At 54.3% G+C, this 20,181-nt stretch overlaps 2 protein-coding genes across 13 annotated transcripts; one reads left to right on the top strand and one right to left on the bottom strand.

The window, feature by feature from the left end:
- The first annotated feature begins 38 nt into the window (after positions 1-38).
- On the top strand, positions 39-17,353 carry FBXL20 (F-box and leucine rich repeat protein 20). Of its 12 annotated transcripts, none has more exons than XR_014940768.1 (16): positions 415-547; positions 4,427-4,488; positions 6,774-6,828; positions 7,792-7,866; positions 8,420-8,514; positions 8,832-8,900; positions 9,005-9,100; positions 10,086-10,212; positions 11,269-11,343; positions 11,851-11,981; positions 12,522-12,582; positions 13,023-13,067; positions 13,470-13,526; positions 14,097-14,167; positions 14,456-14,668; positions 15,285-17,353. XR_014940768.1 is itself a non-coding variant. In XM_015885840.3 (15 exons), exons 1-15 carry the CDS (start codon positions 263-265, stop codon positions 15,390-15,392), a joined length of 1,293 nt encoding a protein of 430 aa, XP_015741326.1. In that variant the 5' UTR covers positions 39-262; the 3' UTR covers positions 15,393-17,353. The 12 variants fall into 12 exon arrangements, 9 of the variants coding, with proteins under 9 accessions (XP_015741326.1, XP_085388482.1, XP_085388484.1 ...); XR_014940770.1 differs by lacking the exon at positions 14,097-14,167 and adding an exon at positions 14,039-14,076; XR_014940769.1 differs by having other exon boundaries at positions 14,039-14,167.
- An 84-nt stretch (positions 17,354-17,437) lies between these two features.
- RPL19 (ribosomal protein L19) lies at positions 17,438-20,114 on the bottom strand. The gene is made up of 6 exons (XM_015885843.2): positions 20,078-20,114; positions 19,259-19,365; positions 18,653-18,775; positions 18,433-18,553; positions 18,049-18,159; positions 17,438-17,629 (listed from the first exon to the last, which is right to left on the bottom strand). Exons 1-6 carry the CDS (start codon positions 20,080-20,082, stop codon positions 17,506-17,508), a joined length of 591 nt encoding a protein of 196 aa, XP_015741329.1. The 5' UTR covers positions 20,083-20,114; the 3' UTR covers positions 17,438-17,505.
- Between the last annotated feature and the right edge of the window lie 67 nt (positions 20,115-20,181).

Genomic DNA, 20,181 nt, shown 5'->3' with positions numbered 1-20,181 from the left:
CACCGTGACGGCGCGCCAACTCGGCGCGCCATTGGCCGTTTCCCGCGCCCCGTCTGCTCCTCCCGGAAGGGAAGCGCGGGGCGGGGGGCTCTCCCCCCCCACGACCCCCCCGTTTCCCCCCATCGCAGCCCCCCGTTGCGGCGGGGCACGTCGATGCTGCACACTCCCCAGGGGGTGTCAGTGGGGGGGGGGACACCCCGCAGCCCCCAGTACCGGGAAGGGGTGGGAAACCCCAAATCCCCCCCGGCAGCACCTGGTTGCGATGGGCGCAGCGGCGCTGTGCGGGGTAGGTGGGCGCCGGGCGGTGTTTTGGGGGGGGGGCTGATAAACGCGCTCTCTTCCCCCCCCTCATTACCAACCCCCCCCTCCCCGTCGCCGACCAATGAGCGTACGCGTTGTTGGCAGGTGCCCCGTGTTTTTGTTTGGTGTTGAAGTTGAGGCCGTAGGATCTCGGCTCATCCCGGGGCCCGGCCGGGCGCCCCCCGCCCCCCCCTGACCCCCCGCCATGCGTAGGGACATGAACGGCGTCACCAAGAGCCGCTTCGAGGTGAGGCCGAGGCCTGTGAGCGGGGCTGCGGGGCCCGGAGTGAGGGGGGGGACGGAGCGGCCTGGGGGGGAGTGGAGCTCACTGAGTGGGGGGGGGTCGCGGCGGTATCGTGTCCCCCCCCAGCACCGGGGGTCGTTGATCCGATGGGTTGTAATGTGTAATGCTGGGCTCGGTGCAGGGCGGCGCGGCCTAACCCCGCTGCGGGGATGGGGGGGGGCACTGCGGGGATGGAGCCGTCCGTGTGTGCGGGGGGGGGGGCGCGGTGGGTGTATTTAGTGCCTTTAGTTGTTGGTCTGGTTCTGTGTGTTCCCTTCCTCGTACAACGTTGCTTTGCGAGCCCCCTCCCCCCCCCCTCCCGCAGCGCTCGGTAAGCGAGATACACGGAGGGTGATATTGGGGGGGGGGGGTCTGTGCTGATAGCCGTCACCTATAGGGTCTCTGTAGGCTTCCCCTATCAGCTGTACTGAGGGCGATGAGTCTGTGTGCACTGACAGCACTGACCCCCCCACATACACATTGGTTATAAGGGGGCACAGCTGGAATCGGTGGCACCTTCCGGATCAGGCTTTGCTGCTTCCAGCGCTGTGTTTGTTGACAAAGAGCCGCTGTTTCATGTGACGCGGGGACAATAACGAGGGACAATGGAGCAGAAATGTGCTGAGCGCTGCGATGCCGGGGGGGGGGTGAGGGTTGGGGGGGTCTCATTGGCTTTTATAGGAGTCACAGATGGGGGGGGTTGGTGGTGGGCGATGGGGCTGATCGCCTTCAATGTGATGAATGTGTGGGTTCTCTGCGTGCAGCCCTTGCAGCAGTGGTTTGGTGTTAAAGGAGAGCAGGAGCTGGGGGGGGGTCTGTGCTTCCTAGAGTGTAATGGGGGGGTGTAGGGCAGGGGAGGGGGGGGCATTAGGGAGGGAGGGCAGAAGGGGAGCTGCTTCTGGTTCCTATTGCTTCTCATGTAACTCAGGCACTCAGAACCCCCCCCCTATTGCTGTTAATGGAGCAGAGCAGACCCAGTGCTGGGTACCAGGCCTGGGCTTGGCAGTGTGAGCAGCCCCTGCCATGGGCTGAGCCACGTCGTCAGCCTGGAGTAATTACAGTCGTTGTTGTTGTTTTTCTTTCCAGGCTGTGAGCAATACGGTGTAAGCTCCCACTCCATCCCTTAAACAAAAGCAAAGCAAAACAAAAATCCAACCCAGCAGAGGCCGTCCTGCCTTCCTGCAGGAAGCTTTGGAAACCTCCAATTAACTGCAGCCGAATTGAGCTGCGGGAGCATTTATGGGGCACTTTGTGTTATGGGGAAAGGAAAGCTGTGGGTGCAGGAGGGATGGGAGCCACGCAGGCTCCTTCCTTGGGACAGATGCATCCTCAGCTGGGATTTAGGAGCTGATTTGGGGAGGACTCTGAGCTGGACGGAGCAGCTGCTGGGGCTCATTTGACTTCAGGGCTGCCCCTAAGACGAGGTAAGATATGAGCAGGATGGGAAGCTCAGAATCCAGTTGGCTCTTAGTGAGGAGTCCTGTGTGTGTTCAGGGTAACATCAGCTTCCCTCGGCCCGTTGTGTTTCTGTTTTGGGGCTCTTTGTTTGCTGTGCTTTGGTCGGGGCTTTATGGCATTGCTGGGGCTGTGTGAGCAGGGTGTGGAACTGGGCATCCCACAGCTGGGAGAGGAACCCATCGGGTCTGATATGGGGCAGAAGAGGAAGCGCTATGGGTCAGAGCAGCCTTCCTACAGCAGGGGGGTGGCAGTGGGGCAGTGGGGAGGGGGGTCGGTGCTTCTCACTGTGCTATGGGGCAGGTGATGTTTGGGGAGCTTTGCGTTGTGCTGATAAAGAGAGCTCAGAAACCAAGCTGGGCTGCTTTTCATTTGCATCCTTTTGTTCAATGGGGTTGGGGCGGGTTTCGGCCTCCCGGTGCTTTGTGTTAAGCGCAGCCAGCTCGGCCCCGCAGTAATTAGGGAGAGCTTTAGGATTAAATGAGCGGGTGTTCGACCTCGGCCCGTGTCACCTGCAGAGCTGCCTGTGTCGCAAGTGTGGGCTGGTTGTTCCCAGCTGGGATCGTTAGGCAAGAGAAGGGGGGGAAGGGAGAGAAGGGGGGTCTTTGAAGGGGTCATAGGGGGGTCATTAAGGTCAGAAAAGACCCCTCAGACCCCCATGGCCAACGCTGGTCCATCCTGCTGTGCCCATTTATTGTGTCCCATGTGCCACATCCCCATGTGCTGGATCACCTCTGGGCACAGTGACTCCATGCCATGCTGCACCTGATGCTCAGCCCTATGCCACGGTTGGGTTTGGTTGTGCCATGGCCACGAGGCTCAGGCAAGGCCATGCCATGCCTTGCAGCTTGGCCAAAGGGCACAGGGCCGTCCTGCGTGTCGCCATGCCTTATGCTGGTTTAGATACTAGTCTTAATTGGGGCTGTTCTGCTTAATTACTGTTTTCACTGCTGGGTCGCCTTGCTTGGGATTGCACTTGACTCACTGCATTGGGAAAGCTGATGCGACGCGCGGCAGAGCCGGTCCCACCTGGGCCATCCCACACCCATCGCAGGTGGGGTGAGGATGTAACCCTGAGGATCTGTGCCCACAGCACCACCACCATCATCATCATCATCATCATCATGGTGGCAGTCAGAGCCGGATGTGAACCCAGCTCACACAGCTGGAAAGAGGCAGCTTTGAATCAGATCTGTGTGATAGGTCATGAAGGAATTGCATTTGGTGGCAGCACGGGGTGGTCCTCGTGGTTCCCATTGGGTTCCCTGTGAGCTCCTTGTAATGCACTTTGTGCCCTCTGCCCCTATAGGTCGCTCCATCTCATTGTGCCCCATGTTCCCACTGCTGGGTTGGCTCCTTCTGACTCTGCAGGTTGGGTTCCTCACCCCATCCCTCCTCATAGAGCTTCTCCAAGGCAGATGAAGGAGCGATCTGACAGCGTACGTTGGGCAAATCACACACACAGCTATTTTTAGGGATATTAAGCCCATAATCAGCCTGGCCGCTCAGGAGCTGATTCTCTTCTCCCTGCTTAGTCACACTGGGGTCGGTGGTGCCATAGAGGTGCACATGGCAGCAATGGGGCTGGGTGGCATCTCAGCCCTCACCATGTGGCTGCAGGGAACCCCTGTGTGCACAGACAGGGCTGCTCTGTGCCCTGTGCAGCCATTCCCTGCTCACACCGTGGTTCTGCTGGGAGCAGAGCTGAGCCCAGACCCAAAACATGCTGTGGTGCAGCACTGGGCTGAGCTTGGGCTGAATCCACACTGATGGTTCCATTTCAGAGCAGCGAAAAGATCTTTGTGAGCTGCGTGGATCTGTGACACATCTCCATGCGGGCTGGGTGGGGATGTAAGAAGCAAAGCATGCAGCTGTGCATGCAATCCCTAATTTATAATGGCAATTGTTGGCCCTCCACCTTCCCTCACTTCAAAACAAATTCCAGAATGTGTTATTTACCCTCTTAATAATTGCAGCTCGCTTTTTGATTGCTCCATTTCCTGTGGCTGGGAAGCAGTTGTGGAGGGTCGGGACAGGGGCTGCTCAGCCCCCTGGTTATGGGGGGGCTGCTTATCTCCTATCAGCCATAAGTGCTGCATGAAGCCCTTTAGGAGCTCACCAGGAGCCCTGCTGTTCTGTAGGGCACAGTGGTCCATCCCTGCCTATAACACAGAGGGCTCTGAAGCTCCATAGGTGTGATGCACACACGGCACATGTGCTGCTGCAGGTCCAGGTCCTGCAATGGTGACAGAACACTCTGCTGTGCATTTCCATGTGGATAAACCCCTCCTGCTCCACAAGGAGTTTGCTTCACTGCTGTAGGCAGCCCTCTTTGCATGCACATAAAGTAAATGTATGGCCAACCTGCTGTTGTTGTTCTTGTTCCAGATGTTCTCGAATAACGATGAAGCTGTGATCAACAAGAAGCTTCCCAAAGAGCTGCTGCTGAGGTAAGACCTTCCTGCTCCATGGATCAGTGTGATGCACCAGCCAAGCTCAGGTCCTGGCAGAGCTGCAAGCAAAGAGAGCACGGTGTGGTCCAAGACTTTGTGCTAAGTGTGGATGTGCTGGGTGCCTGCTTTGTGGATGGGGCTGAACCTTAATGAAGCTGGATGGACCCAGCAGGCAGGGATGGGGACAGAGGAGCAGCACTATGGGGAGCACTGGGAGTCTGTGGGACATGGGGGTGGTTTGGTGTCCCAATGTTGCTGTGGCACTGGGGTGATACAAGGAGGTAGAGCTGATGAACATTAAGGTTTGTACGTAATGGTTTTGAGAGCTGGAATCCACTGTTAGCACACTGTGCAGATTGAGCAGCGTGGATCGACAGTGCGGCCTTTGAAAGAGGAACTTGGATGCGTTTATCTGCAGGAATCTCCTGTAAATGTGTCACTGTCTGTGAGACAAAGACGTGTGTGTCTGAGCAGCACTACAGCGCGGCGCCTTGTTCCCCACTTGGTTCATTCTGCAGATGGCATCGATGCCTCGTGTGTGTGGTTGCAAAGGAGGAAAGCTGTGCTTGAGCAAAATAAAGAGGGGGTGGATGTGAAAAAGGGCAACAGTGGCCTTTGTCTCACCCTGAGCTCCAAAAATGTGTGGCTCCAACAGTGCCCTGCCTGCAAGCTGGGCTGGGTGTGGGAGGGGTGATGGGGGGGCTCCAGGTTCTTGCCAGCCCCTCTCTGGGCCCTTCAGGTCCTGCCTGGGTTATGGTTGGGTTTGGAGCTCCTGCTCCTGGCTGGGGTCTCTCCCTGCTGCTGGAGAGGTGCTGACCCTCAGCTGGCTGCAATGGGAAAGTGAGGAGTCCCAGGCAATCCCCGATGGATGAAGGAGCTGAGAAGTGCTCTGACTGCATCACATGCTGGCTGGGCTGGGAGGCAGAGCCCCATCCTCACCATGCTGAGCTGCTTCACCATGAAATACTTCACCTGATGCAGCACCAGAGCTGCCTGAGTCCCAGCCGGGAGCACTCAACCATCCCCTCCAATCCCCATCCAATGGTGGAGGTGCCTTGGGATGATCCAGGAGGAATTCTGGTGTCCCACTCTTACTGAGAGCACCCAGAGCTGCTCAGCAGGGTGCCATCCATGCAGGCTCCCTTCCACCCTCAGTGCCATTCACCAGGCTGGCTTCTCTTGAGCTGAGCTCAGGTGAACACAGGGGTTCCCTTTGCTTTATTGTACCCCATGCAGGTTGCTGGGAAGAATCCCAGCACTCATCCCATACTATAACTTAGATTGTTGCTGAGCCCCACAGGCCCCTCAGTGGGGTTTGGGGTTTTGCAGAGCTCCCCAGCAGTGTCCCTGCATTGAGCTCTGCAGGCTGGAGCTGTGCTGGTTGCTCTCCTGGGGCCGTGCCAATGGCTGAGGCTGCAGCCGGGTCTGAACTGACCAAAGTGCAAAGCAGAGGCACAGCAATGAGAGCAGCGTTGTGCGAGGCTGGGTGTGCTGAGTCACTGCTCCTCTCCTGAGCCAACATCAGAGCAGTGCAGGAAGCACAGAGAAATGCTCCCTGAGTGCTATTAGAGGCAGAGGTCACCAAGCTGTGTCCATGAGCAAATGGCTCATTGGGGCTGGGGAAGTGCAGGGAGCAATAGAAGGGGAGCAGGAGGGCAGAGGGCTGTGCATCCCCATAGGGAGGTGCAGGCAGAAGGGTCTGCAACCCCAAAGGGAGGATGCCTTGTGGAGCTCCCAGGTGTTGCATTGGAAAGGCCTGCAGTGCTGTGTTGGCATCCCCTGTGCTGGGCGTAGACTGGGAAGGGAGGAGCAGGAAGCAGGAAGGAGTTGGGCCAGGACCCAAAGCCCTGACAGGAGGCTGAGGAGGTTATTAATAGCCTGGGATTTCCATGGAGAAAGTGATTTTTCTGCAAGTGCAGAAATGGAGCCCTCATCTTGGCTCAGCCGCTGCTCCCATGGACTGGGGGGTGGCTGTTTGTGTTCCTCTGGTGGGAATCTGGGGTAAAAGTAGCATTTTTTCCCTCGTTTCTCTCATTTCCTTCAGCTTTCCTTGCATTGTCGGCTGCTCAGTGGGCACACAGAAATAGCCTTTAATCCAAGGGATTTAATGCTGGCTGAGCAGTCGGGGCTTTGGGGGGCAGTGGGGCATTGCTTGTTCTCAGAGTTCCCCTTGGATGCTGGATTACTGCTCTCTTTCCAACCCCCCACCCCCCTCTTTTTTGCCCCTTTGTGTTCTGCCTTGTAGCTGCAGATGACCACAGAGATCTCTGTTTCCTTTGCAGGATTTTCTCCTTCCTGGATGTGGTCACTCTGTGTCGCTGTGCTCAGGTCTCCAGGGTAAGAAGCTCCTCCTGCTGCAGGGCCATCCCAGCACCCACACAGTGCTCCCTAATGGGGAGCTTTGCACGCTCACTGCTCCAGCTACTGCATTGTAAAGTCAATGCAGAGCTGCTGCACTCTGTGTTCCCTCCAGCCCACTCTGAGATGCACCCACTGATAAGTGCCCTTTCCTCTGGAGCTGCTGGGCGTCCTCTTGGCAATAACCAGACCTTAAAACAAACACCCAGAGCAGGTTTATAATGCAGGGAGTCAATGGGCACTCACAGTTCTCTCTGCTGGTGTAAGCCTGCCTGGCTTGCACAAGAACTGCTGTTGTGCTGGAGATGCAGCTCAGTGCTTGCAATGGGCGTGCTGTAAAAATACGCCTATGCACATACATTGGTGCACTGTTTCTTAATGGTGGACTGATGGCTTTGATGAGATTCAGCTGTTTGCTTTGCTGGTGTTAATTACAACTTTGAGTATGGCACCGTGCTCAAAGCCTACTTGGTTTACTAAGGGCAGAATAAGTGATTGCTGGTTCATATCTGTAGCATGGGCAAGATGGGGGTCCCATCCAACCCAACCCTATGGGTGGTTCCATAGGCTGTAAGATCCCATCCAACCCAACCCTGTTAATGGTTCCATGGGCTGTAAGGTCCCATCCAACCCAACCCTATTGGTGGTTCCATGGGCTGTAGGGTCCCATCCAACCCAGCCCTATTGGTGGTTCCATGGGCTGTAGGGTCCCATCCAACCCAACCCTATTGGTGGTTCCACGTGCTGTGAGGCCCCACACAAACTGTGCTCACAGTGAGCACTAACTGAGCTGTTCTCATTGGCTCTAATTGTCGTGTTGTCATCTGAGGCAGAACGGTTGTTTCTAAAGGGAACAAGCTGTAACTGGGTCCCCCCTGTTGGGTTGTTGGTATTTTTCATATTAACCAGACATTTACATTTATTTTTTTCCCTTCAATAAAGGCATGGAATGTTCTGGCCCTGGATGGCAGTAACTGGCAGCGAATTGACCTGTTTGATTTCCAGAGGGATATCGAGGTATAATTAAGTGACATACAAACCCATTTTTCTTGTTGAAACGTAATTACAGCTTAGCACGGATTAATGCTCCCAGCACAGCCCTCCCTGCCTTCCCTGGAGACAGAAATCATTAATTTCAGTTCGTGGCCCCGGGGAGTCATTATGGGCTCACAACACACTCAGCTTTTGAAAATGGATGGAATTCCATATCTGTATCAAAGCATAAAGGATGGCAATAGGGGGGACGTTGTGAAGGCAGAGGTGGAACAGCAGCTGGGGATGCTGTACACTGTACTGATGTTCTTTCAAGGCTTTCCCTGCTCAGCCTGCCTGGCATCCAGGGGTCCTCAGCCCTGAGCCACCCGAGCTCCATCACTGCCCTGTGGGCTCCACTCTGTCCATCTTCAGAAGCTGAATGGTTCCCCTCTCCCTGCTGTAGGTTGTCCCGATGGCTCTTTGTTTCCCCAGTGCCATTTTAGCTATAGAATAACGAACAGCTGGACAGACAGAACTGTCTGTTATTGCTGTGGGCTCTTTGGGGTGTTAACGTCGCTCCTTCTGTCCTGACCAGGGCCGAGTGGTGGAGAACATCTCCAAGAGATGCGGGGGGTTCCTGAGGAAGCTGAGCCTGCGTGGCTGCCAAGGAGTGGGAGACAACGCACTGAGGTAGAGCCATGGCACGGGGGGGCTCTGCAGCCCATGGGGGTGGTGTCTTGGGGCAGCAGAGCTGGGGATCCGCGGTGCTGTCCAATAGAAAGCACTGGGAGCAGTGATGTTGGCATCCCTCATTGATCATCTCACCTTCACATGCCATGCTCCACTCAGGGCTGAACAGCAAAGAGTGGGAGATCTCAGGGCAAGTTGTGGGCCAACACAAATTACCTGTTTCATTCTATGTTTCTTGAGCCCATCCATGTAAACGCAGCAGAACAGGAATCCATTGGCTGAAAAAGAGCTTTGTTTTGCCTTTCCTTTTCCTAAAGGACGTTTGCACAGAACTGCAGGAACATTGAAGTGCTGAACCTGAATGGCTGCACCAAAATCACAGACGCGTGAGTGCCAACTCCTCTCTGTCTCCCCCTTATCTGTGCTGTGGGTCACAAGGAGAGTGCTGCTAAACCCATCACACTGCTGTTCTCTGTGTGTTCTCCTCCAGCACTTGCACCAGCCTCAGTAAGTTCTGCTCCAAGCTCCGGCACCTCGATCTGGCATCCTGCACCTCCATCACCAACCTGTCCCTGAAGGCACTCAGGTAGGAGGATGCAGCCAGCCTGATACGAAGGTGTTGGGGTGGGAGGGCAGAGGGGGCCGATGGTGGGACTGCAGAGGAGATGGGAGCTGAGCTGTGGCTGCAGAGCTCAGATCCATGCAGGGCTTAGGGCCAGCTGGAATCCCCAATCTAGTTGTTAGCAGAAGTGTTAATGTTGGTGTTTAGGGATTGGAGGTGAACCCAAAAAGTCACCCTGCCTTTCTTAAATGCTCCTCCTGTGCTTCCAACCAGCTCCTGCCCTCTCAGGGTGCTGCTGAGTGTTTACATAGCTGGGAGGTGAGAGTGTGACTGTTTGTCTTTCTGAGCTGCTTAGGACAAGCAGGACTGCCTGATCTGCTGCATGGGGTGGCTGAATGGTCTGGGAAAGGAAAGGAAGGGAAAGGCAGACATTGGTGGGAGGTGTTGGGAGGCACAAAACTCCAAAGGGGGCAACAGGGGCTGAGGTGGTACTGATATCCCAGTGATGAGACACAAGGAAACAGCATTAGAGGAGACGTGATCTGGAGAGACTTTCTGGACACCAAAAGGAACAGGCTGATCTGAAACTGAGCAGTTACATTATCTTTGTAGCTCCATTGGAGCTTCCTCTTGGGGGTCTTCATCTGCATCCCTGATTTCACGTGGGCAGGTTTGTGCTGCAGAAATCCACCTGGATGGGAGCTGCTGGTGGAAACCAGCCCAGCGTTGGGTTATGGCTCAGGGTGTGCTGAGGTGCAGATCTCACATGGGCTGTGCTGTCCTTGTACAGAAACCAGGAGGTGTGTGAATGGGGTGCAGCATTCAGGGCTGGCCCCACTGCTCAGAGCTCCTGCTGCTGCCCCTGCAGGCTGTGAGCGTTGGTGGAAGGGCCCCATTGCTGTGGGGTCCAGATGCTGCTCAGAAATGAGGTTTTCCTGGATTCTGGCTTGAAGGATTTCCTTCTAACGCAAAGTCAAAAGCTTTCAGCCTTTTCCTCTCACCTCTCCAGCGAGGGCTGCCCACTGCTGGAGCAGCTCAACATCTCCTGGTGCGACCAAGTGACCAAGGATGGTGTCCAGGCACTAGTGAGGGGCTGTGGGGGCCTCAAAGCGCTGTCCCTGAAGGGCTGCACACAGGTATGGAGCAATGGGACCCAGGGACAACGGCTGGTCCCTGCTGGGCTGGGTGTGGGTGGCAGGGACTGCTGCTCCCTGGGGATGTGTGAGCACCCTGGCAGCTTCTACAGCTGCCTCTTGGTTTGCTCCATGTCACATCTCAGTCTCAGCACTGGCAAAGGAGAGCAGCAGTGACCCCAGTGGGCTGAAAGCTGCGGGCAGCTTGGGTTGGGGCTGGGGTTACCTGCTGGGTAGACCTGGCAGCCGGGCCGAACTGCTGCTGGTACCCAGGCTCAGTGCTTTGCATTTCTTTTTCTCTTGTGCTGTGCATTCCTCAAATGTGAGTCACTGCCATTTCCATCTGCTGCCTATAGATAAACAGCTGTGGGTACAAAAAGTGCATTTCCCCACACAAGGACACTGGAGTCCTGAAGGGTGACCACGATAAGGGCAGCAGTGGCACGTGGTGTGTGCAGGGGGACACCCTCAGGTGTCACACACATGGCAGTGAGGGCTGGAGCTGGTGGAATCTCAGCCTGTTTGGAGGGCTCAGGTCGTAGGAACAGCTTGAGTTTCTCATCGTTTACGGAGCCACGAGTAATATTGATGGCAATACATCCTGGTAATCAATTGCTTTGCCATCTGTTCTTATGGATTTAAGAATAGCAAGCTTTTAGTTTTAATCATCCTGAGGAGCCCTGGCTGTGTTTGTGCTCCAAAATAATACTCCTTAGTTTTATTGAGAGCCCCCCCCCGTTGCCATATAGATATGGGGTCACTTGTGGCCCCCATTGGCAGAGCACAGCCCTCATTCCTGGGGTGGGTTTGTGACCCCACTGTTAGCTCTGCTCCAGCCATGCGTGTACCTGGATCTGCCTCTCCCTTGGTCAGCAGTGAGATGTGAGTCTCTGCACTCTGCTCCTGCAGCACTGGATGTGGCAATGCACCCCTGCTGTGCATTTGGAGGCTGCAGTGCACAGCCACCCCATCCCTGTGTTTTGTTGTCCCCAAGTCTTCCTTTGCAGGACTGCCTCAAGCGCTGCAGCATTGCTTCACTCTCTGATTTTTCCTTCCCAGCTCGAGGACGAAGCTCTCAAATACATCGGTGCAAACTGTCCTGAATTGGTGACATTAAACCTCCAGACGTGCTTAGTAAGTACCACACCGTGCTCCCAGCACGTGGCTGTGGTGCACACAGCTGTGCATTGCCAAGCCTTTTAGAAACAGCTGATTTAAAACAGCTTTTTGGGAGTGCTCATAAAACCCTTGGAAGCAGCGCTGGGTTTGGTGGAAGCGTTGCTCTCCTTGCCCTGCCTGCAGGGCTGCTGAGCTCCTGTGATGGAAGCATTCTTTCCATGGGCTTGGAATGCTGGTGGTGCTCAGCCAGCCCTGCTCAGCTCCAAGAGCAGCAGTTCCCCATGCAGGACTTCAGGCTGTGATGCTGCAGTGCCAGAACAAATGTCTGTTTGCACCTAAATGTGTGCCTGCTGCAGGCAGAGCAGGGCAGCAGCACCAGGTTGCAGGGCTGGATGCATTTTGGGTTGCACATTGTGACATCAGTTACGTTCCTGGTTGGAAACCCAAGAGGAAAACATGCGTCGCGGGTGCACCTCCGCTCCTCTGTTATGCCTCGTGATGGTGTTGTTGTTTTTCTTGTAGCAAATAACAGATGATGGTCTCATTACAATATGCAGAGGATGCCACAAGCTGCAGTCGCTGTGCGCCTCGGGCTGCTGCAACATTACAGATGCCATCCTGAATGCCCTGGGACAGAACTGCCCGAGGCTCAGGTAAGGCTTTGGTGCAGAGCTGAGGGCTGTATGGGGCTGCTCCTCATTGTGCCAAGTCTGTTCCTGGTGCTGCTGGAGCTGCTCCTGGTTGCACCAAGCTCTGCTTTCTCAATCAGAGCAGTGGGAGGAGAGCTCCGTGCCATGGCTGTGTGCTGCAGCAGCCTCTCTTTAAACCTTTGTATGTCTCCTTCTGCTTTGTTATATCTCTTTCAATAGAAAGCGGTTGAGGCCGGGGTGGTTCTGTGCTGGGAACACATTTAAACCCCACTGTTTCCTCCTGGTGTGATGATGATGGCAGGCTCCTCGCTGTGATTTAATGGCAGGTGGAGGGGGGCAGCCTTTTGTTTTCTGCTTAAAACCCTTTTTTAATCAGGACAGGTTCCTCCTGGAGCACTTTGCTATAATTCAGTTTCTCCACACCCATATTTCTGGATGTTGGGCTATTTCAGTGCATTCGGGTGATTCTTATATTCAGGTGCTGCGGGTGGATGCTCTGAAGGCAGATCTCCACCACAATCACCCTCTGTTCTTTCTGTGCAGAATATTAGAAGTCGCCAGGTGCTCCCAGCTGACAGATGTGGGCTTCACAACACTGGCCAGGGTGAGTGCTCCTACATGGAGGGGAAAGCTTTGCTTCCTATGTATCCCTCTCTCTATGAGCACAACTTTGTGTTGTGGGGGTGGAAGGTGGTGATTGTGCAGCCCCACACACCTCAGAGCCAACTGAGGGCAACGTTGGATGCATCCCCATTACCAAATGCTGCTCGTTGTTCACGATTGAACTGTGCTCTGTATGACCAACCCTACATTCAATTCAACCTCCTTTCTACCAATGAAGGAAAAACTCATTGAAATGAGTCACATCTGCTGGATTTCCCCTCATGGTGTTGATTGAGAAGCAGCAAACTTCCTTTTCTCTCCTGTTATTCCATGGAGAAAAACCTCTGCTCCTGCCCAGTGCTGCCCGTGTTGTGGCTGTTTGCTTTTGCTGCCTGAACTTTGCACTCACTCGGTGCTTTTTGCTCCTCTGTTTGTTCCCAGAACTGCCACGAGCTTGAAAAAATGGACCTGGAGGAGTGTGTGCAGGTAGGAGCCGCCGCTCTGCTGTCACACTGTTGGTCCCTCACTTATTGCACAATGGCAGCGGTGCAGAAAGATGGTGGGGGGGAAAAAAGGCAGCAGGTTGTGTCCAAATGGAGCTTCCCTTTGAATCCTGGGCAAAAAGATGGTGCAGAAAATGGATGAGGAAACACTGCCTTTGTAGTTGAATTCTTTATATTCCCTGTGGCTAAATACTACTGTGCCCCTCCTGGTGGAAGGGACCTGAACACCTCCTGTACTCAGACACAGGCATTCCAGACACAGACCCTTTGGGGGGCGCTTGGGGGGTGCAGACTGGGCACCTGTTTGCTGTTATTCATCAGTAGGGATGGGCAGAAGGTCCTCATGCAAAGCACGCAGCATGAAGAGGCCCTGTTCTTTTTGCAGATAACAGACAGCACGTTAATCCAGCTCTCCATACACTGTCCGCGGCTCCAGGTTCTGGTGAGTAGAGCGACACGGAGGGGTTTCATGCACTGCCTATGGGAATTTGTCTCTTTGACTTCATGGGCACGTCATGAAGAACTCAGCTGAACAGCTGAGCCTTAGGAGCCCATTGTCCCAATGCTGCTGCTGGCAGTAGTTGGCCTCCAGGCACCCACAGCTGCCAGGCAGTGAGTTCTGGGTTGCTGGGTGCTCCTGGTAGGGTTTTCCCCACCTGCTGACCCTCAGGTGTCTGTCAGTCTGTGTGCAGGAGCAGAGCCCTTCTCAGCTCTAACACAGCCGGGCACCTGAGGGCTGCAGAGCTCACAGGCTCAAGAGAGCGATGCTTTATTGGGCTCTGTTTCTGGGAGCTGAGTCTGTCTCTATCTCTGTCCCCACCTCCATGAGCTCTGCCCCGTTGCCATCGTGGTGGTGGGCACAGGGTGCAGCCTGTGGGCTCTACCCCTCAGCTGTACCCCCACGGAGCTGCAGGTTGATGCCATCTCCAGCTCAAGCCCTGCTTCCTTTCCCAGGACCTTTAGGACGCAGCCCCCAGAAGTGCACAAAGCAGGTGACGTTCTATTTCTGCAGGTCTTTAGATCCCTGGCTATGATGTGCAAGGCCACAGAGATTTTACAAAGCTGGTTTCTTTGATAGCAGAGGTATTTATTTATCCCATTCCTTGCAGTAAGTGCCTGCTGCCCTCTCTCCTGGGTCTCTCCTGCAGTCACCTCTCTGCTCCCCTTCAGCCACACGAACTCCCTCTCCCAGGCTCTGCTGCATCACCTGGAGCACCACTACAGCTCCAGTGCTCAGAGCAAGCCCAGATCTCTGTGCCAAACCACACGTGTGCTTATAAAGCACTGGCCAGCTTCTCTCTCATCCCCGGTGCCCCCAGCAGAGCATTGGCTGCCTCTTGCTCAGGGCTCACAGCCTCTGTTTGGGTGCAGAGTTTGTCCCATTGCGAGCTGATCACGGACGATGGCATCCGCCACCTGGGGAACGGAGCCTGTGCCCACGACCGTCTGGAGGTGATCGAGTTGGACAACTGCCCCCTGATCACTGATGCTTCCCTGGAGCACCTGAAGAGCTGCCACAGCCTGGAGAGGATAGAGCTGTACGACTGCCAGCAGATCACGCGGGCAGGGATCAAGAGACTCAGGGTAAGAACGTGAAGGCCAAAGCTTGGAGGCTTCTAGTGGGGGGTGGGAAGAGATTGGGCTGCAGCATCGGATTCTTTGTGGTCTGAGAGCCATCACCTGCAAAATGAATGGTGGTCCTGGGCTTAAAACGTGGCATGGGATGAGCCCCAGCTCTTCAGGAAGGGGAGTGATTGGAAGAAAGAAATCACTGAGTCCTTAAGGTTGGAAAAGATCTCTGAGACCCCCCTATGCCATGAACCACAGCCCTCAGTGCTGCAGCACCCCTGGGACAGTGACCCCCCCCCCAGGCAGCTTGTATTGGTGTCTGACTGCTCTTTAGGGGGGAGAAATTGTTCCTAATGTTCAACCTGACCCTCCCTGCTGCAACATGAGGCCATCTGCTCTCATTCTACACCTGTAGCTCTGCCCATTTAGTGGTAGCAGAGCACTCAGCATTGCAATGCAGGGCTGTGTCAGCACCCAACAGCACAGCACTGCGCTTCTCTATGTGTTCCATGTGCTGTGATGCTCATACAGCACACAGTGGTGAACCAACAGCACCCAGCTGTGCTGTGCAGGGGGGTTACCTGCTGACGCCCTGCTGCCATCCCTTCATTGCACTGCCTTTCTCTTCCAGACCCATTTACCCAACATTAAAGTCCATGCCTACTTTGCACCGGTGACACCACCTCCATCGGTCGGGGGCAGCCGACAGCGCTTCTGCAGATGTTGCATCATCCTATGACACTGGAAGCAGCAGCCAACCCTGCAAACTGAGTATTTAATTACACCTCTAGAGCGACGGCGGACAGCTGTACCTTCCAGGAGGGCGATGCAGTGTTCATTTGCAAGGGGCAGCCCCAAAAGGCAGCGGTGCCGGCCCCTGTAGCCACCCATATACATCCATATACAAACCCTACCCGTTCCAGCAGACGGATGAACTCTGTGCTCTGGGGCTGGAGCTCTGTTGGCTTTTCTCTGTAGGTGGATTGGTATCATTGTGAACCATATTCCTGCTGGGCATGCTCAGAAGAAGTCATTGCGGTGAGGAGGGGGAGGTGTTGGCAAAACCCGAAACGACTGTTTGCTGCTGTAGAGGTTTAGAGAAGGAATCGCAAGCCTTGGAAAATAGGGAGAGTAAAGGACGGGCTTTATCCCTGCATCCATCACCCAGGTGGAAAAGAGAAACAAACTGACCTCCTCCAAGCTGTGCATCCATTTCTGAGCGAGGGGATGGAGGAGCAGCAGTGAGCTGTGAGCTCCATTGCTCCCATCCCTGCAGACCCCCTGGGCATGCTCAACATCAGGAGGTTCATCTGTTGCTTCTATGTCCCGTAGCGTCCAGCTCAGAGGCCCCATAGGAGGTTGTGCTGTAGCTCGGGATCTGTGCTACCAGGCTCTGCTTTCACCCTCCTCACACCCCAGGTTTTTGGGTGGTGTCTTTTGTTTCTTTCTCCTCTTCTTCCTGATGGTCAGTCGGTGATTTTGGAGATTTACCAAAGCAAAAGAAAACAACAAAAAATTGATTTCACCCATTGAAATTTACAGCAAAGCCTTTCCTTTTGAACTGCTGGCAGCCTGAGCCTGCAATGGGGCTGATGGAAAAACTGATTGGGATTCCAGGTTTTCTCCCATTGATGAGAGCGGAACTCTTTGCTATAGGGGACAAGCTATAGGCTCTGCTCCAGCGCTGCTTCTGCTGTCCTTTCCCTCCAACCCCCCCTTTCCCATAAGGAAAATAAACACAGAACCTTTTTGCTGGTTATCCCTGGTTGAGAGCTGCTGCCTCACTGGAGCAGGAGGAGCAGCAGGGTCTGTCCTGTTGTGCAGCAGAGCTGGGCTGTTGTATTGCCCACAGGTAAGTGCTGCCCTTGGAGGTGGTGGGGCTGCACTGTGCCCCCCACAGCAGTCAGGAATACAGGGGTGCCATGGGGCAGAGCGTGGTCAGAGCAGAGCAGGTTGGTGGGGATGAGCTGAAGGATCCATCACAGCTCTGTTCCTTCTGCCTGCACCCCAGGATGGAAGGAGGGGGCACGTTTATGGGATGGATCCCAGCTGAGAGGGGCAGCACTTCACCTTCCTGCTGCAGTCTGATATGGGAGAGCTGCCTGTGTGGCCATGGGGATGCAGCTCTTGGTTGTGGGTTTGCCCTGAGGACAAAGCCACCCCAATGGCCATACAGCAGCTGTCTCCCCTTCCCCTCCATCTCAGCTTCCCCAACCCATCAGTGTAGGTTTAACCTCTGGCAGATGCACTGACTGGTGGGAGGATATCCAACGTATGCTGTGTTTAAAAGGATACTGTCAATTCCTTTATCCTATAGATGGCTTTCAATGCATTCTATTTATTCAAACCCCTGGGATTCTCTCTCCTCGGTGAGCATGCTCCTATAGTTCACCTGCACAACTCCTTGCTCTGGTTGGCAGATGATGGGTCCCACCAGCGATGGGTGTTTGTTTGCACAGGAGCCAAAGCTGATTTATGAGGCAGGGTGATGCTGATGGACTGATGTCTTTTAACAGATTTGAGTTGAAGAGGTAACTCAAGAGTATAGAACCCAAAGCTTTGTTTGTTTTCAAACAGGGTAACAGCGTAAGGTAGCTCAAACTACTTGACAGTGTCCTTTTAAGTCAATTATCCGTCTCTGAATGGACTCTTCCTTATGTTTGTATTTATAAATAAATACCAATAAAGACCATTTTCCAACCCTTGTCTTACTAGAGGAATATCCTTATAACGCAAGAGCTCATCCCCAATCCCTCCCCACAGAAGAAAACAAACAGATGGGAGTATTTCTGGATGTTTTATTGAATCCTCGAGGATGGAAAGCACTATTATGTACACAAGGCAGCCACCCTTCACTTCTTGGTCTCTTCTTCCTTTGAGAGGGTTTTGATGATTTCCTCCTTCTTGGCTTGCAGGCGTTCCTCACGGCGCTTCCGAGCCTCCTTGGTTTTAGACCTGCGAGCCTCAGCCTGATCACTGTGAGAGGGTAAAGAGGTTTGTGAATGCCTGGGGATCATTCCAGATAGCCAAGAGAAAGCCTGCCCTGCTGGCCCTGCTCTCCTCGCTCCACTGGATCCTGGTCTGCCATGCAAGCAGGCTGTGCTCCATGTGCAGCTCCTGCCCCTCACCGAGAGCCTTGAGAACTAATGACTCATACCTTCCCTTATCAATCATTAACTCTGGCTGCATCACTGGGTCAGTTTATAGCACGATGAGCCATTCTGGTCTGCTACGCACACAGCTCTGCCACGATTACGTACATCTCTCTGCTTCAAACCAGCCCTACCCAGCTTTGTTTTGATTCCTCTGGGTGAAGTCATCCAAATATATGTGTGTACTCCATTAACTGCTTCCCCAGCCTGCAAAATGGAAGCTGACAGTGGAGCAACACTTACGCCAGGAGCTTCTTGCGAGCCTTGTCTGCCTTGAGCTTGTGGATGTGCTCCATCAGGATCCTCTTGTTCTTGAACACGTTGCCCTTGACCTTCAGGTACAGGCTGTGATACCTGAAGGAATAAAATGGATCGTGAGTGCTGTGACAGCAGCTCACCTCCAAGCTCTGAAGCTGCTGCAGTGGTGCAGGCAATAGGATTGGTTAGAGAAGCATGGGGGCTGCTCTGTGCTTTCTGGAGAGGATTTGTTTCTATCACCAAGCTCTACAGCAAGGAGCTGGATGAGAGGCTGCATGTAGCAAGGGACAAATAAACACAAACACACACAGACGTGTTCCCTGCTGCCTGCCCAGCACCTGAAGCTGCACCCTGCCCTGACAGACTCACATATGGCGGTCGATCTTCTTGGACTCCCTGTATCTCCGGAGCAGGCGCCTGAGAATCCGCATCCTCCTCATCCAGGTCACCTTCTCTGGCATACGAGCATTGGCCGTACCCTTCCTCTTACCTAAGGAGAGAGAGAAAACATGGTAAGGAACAGAACTATTGAAGCTCTGTGAGAGATCTCTATGAAACACGAGGCTGCAGCATTGCCTTCAGCACTCACCGATGCCCATATGTCTGCCCTTCCGACGGGCCAAGGTGTTCTTCCTGCATCGTGCCCGAGAGTGAACAGTCACAGGTTTACGGATGATCAAACCATCCTTAATTAACTTCCTGATCTGCTGACCTGGAAGGAAAAAACACCACGTTCTGTATATCATGTCAATGAGCAAAGAGAGAAGGCATTAGGCCAAAAGCAGGCTGTAATCTGGATTGTGTAAGGATCCCACGTGCTGGGCAGACCCCCAACTCTCCTCGTGCTTCTGGTGTTGTTCTTCCCCCATCATCCCATATTTTCCTTATTAGTCACCCTGGAAAGCACCTTAACTCACAGTGTGGGTCAATGGGGAGCCCCAGAAGTGCTGGAGATGGTCCCTAATCCACCCCAAAACACAAAGAACCATAGAATTAAAGGGGTCGGAGTGAACCTTTGGAGATCATGGAGTCCAACCCCTACAAAGCAACCCTATAACAGCACTGGTGGGCGATTAGAACCTGCTGCCTCCAGGGGCAGCCACCCCTCAACCATCAGCGAACATTAACGACACAAAACAAGCCCATAAAAGCCCATAAAAGCACATCAACCCCCTTTTTCTCGTATTTTACTTACGCGAGTTGGCGTTGGCGATCTCGTTGGTCTCATTGGGATCCAACCACACCTTCTTCTTCCCGCAGCACAGCACGCTGGAGGCCAGGCGCTTCTGCAGCCGGAGCATACTGCAGGGAACAGGGCAGAGAGCTCAGTAGAACTCGGTATAACTCAGTACAGCTCAATGCAGCACAATACGGCCCAATACAGCTCAATACGGCCCAATAAGCCAATAAGGCTCAATAGGGCCCAGTACGGCTCAATGGGGCCCAGTACGGCTCAATGGGGCCCAATATAACTCAATACGGCTCAATACAGCTCAATACAGCCCAATACAACTCAATACAGCCCAATACAGCTCAATACAGCCTAATACAACTCAATACAGCTCAATACAGCCCAATACAACTCAATATGGCTCAATACAGCCCAATACAACTCAATATGGCTCAATACAGCCCAATACAACTCAATATGGCTCAATACAGCTCAATACAGCCCAATACAACTCAATACAGCTCAATACAGCCCAATACAACTCAATACAGCCCAATACAGCCCAATACAACTCATTACAGCCCAATACAGCCCAATACAACTCAATACAGCCCAATACAGCCCGGCTCCGGCCCGGCCTCCCGTTCCCCACCGCCATTTCCCCCCCCCCACCACGCCGCCAGGCCCGGCCGCCATTTTCCCCCTATCCCCGCAGCCTGTAAGAGATGCAGCCGCCCCATAAGGCAGCACCGGGCTGTTCCCCAGCCCTGAGGCCGCTGATCCCCGTTCGGATCCCATCCCCATCCCATTAATCCTTGTCCCTTTATGCCGCCCCGCTCTCACCTCATGGCGGCGGCTGCGGCCGAGCCGGGCGGAAAGGACTGAGCGCCAGGCCGCGCCCACAGCCACAGCCACGGGGAGTGGAATGTACCACTGTGCTACAGCAC

This window comes from Coturnix japonica, unplaced genomic scaffold, assembly GCF_054131305.1.
Source record: "Coturnix japonica strain WE unplaced genomic scaffold, WE-NBRP24 Scf049, whole genome shotgun sequence".
In the NCBI taxonomy this organism is placed as follows: Eukaryota; Metazoa; Chordata; class Aves; order Galliformes; family Phasianidae; genus Coturnix; species Coturnix japonica.
This window is presented reverse-complemented; position numbering and strand designations above follow the sequence as displayed.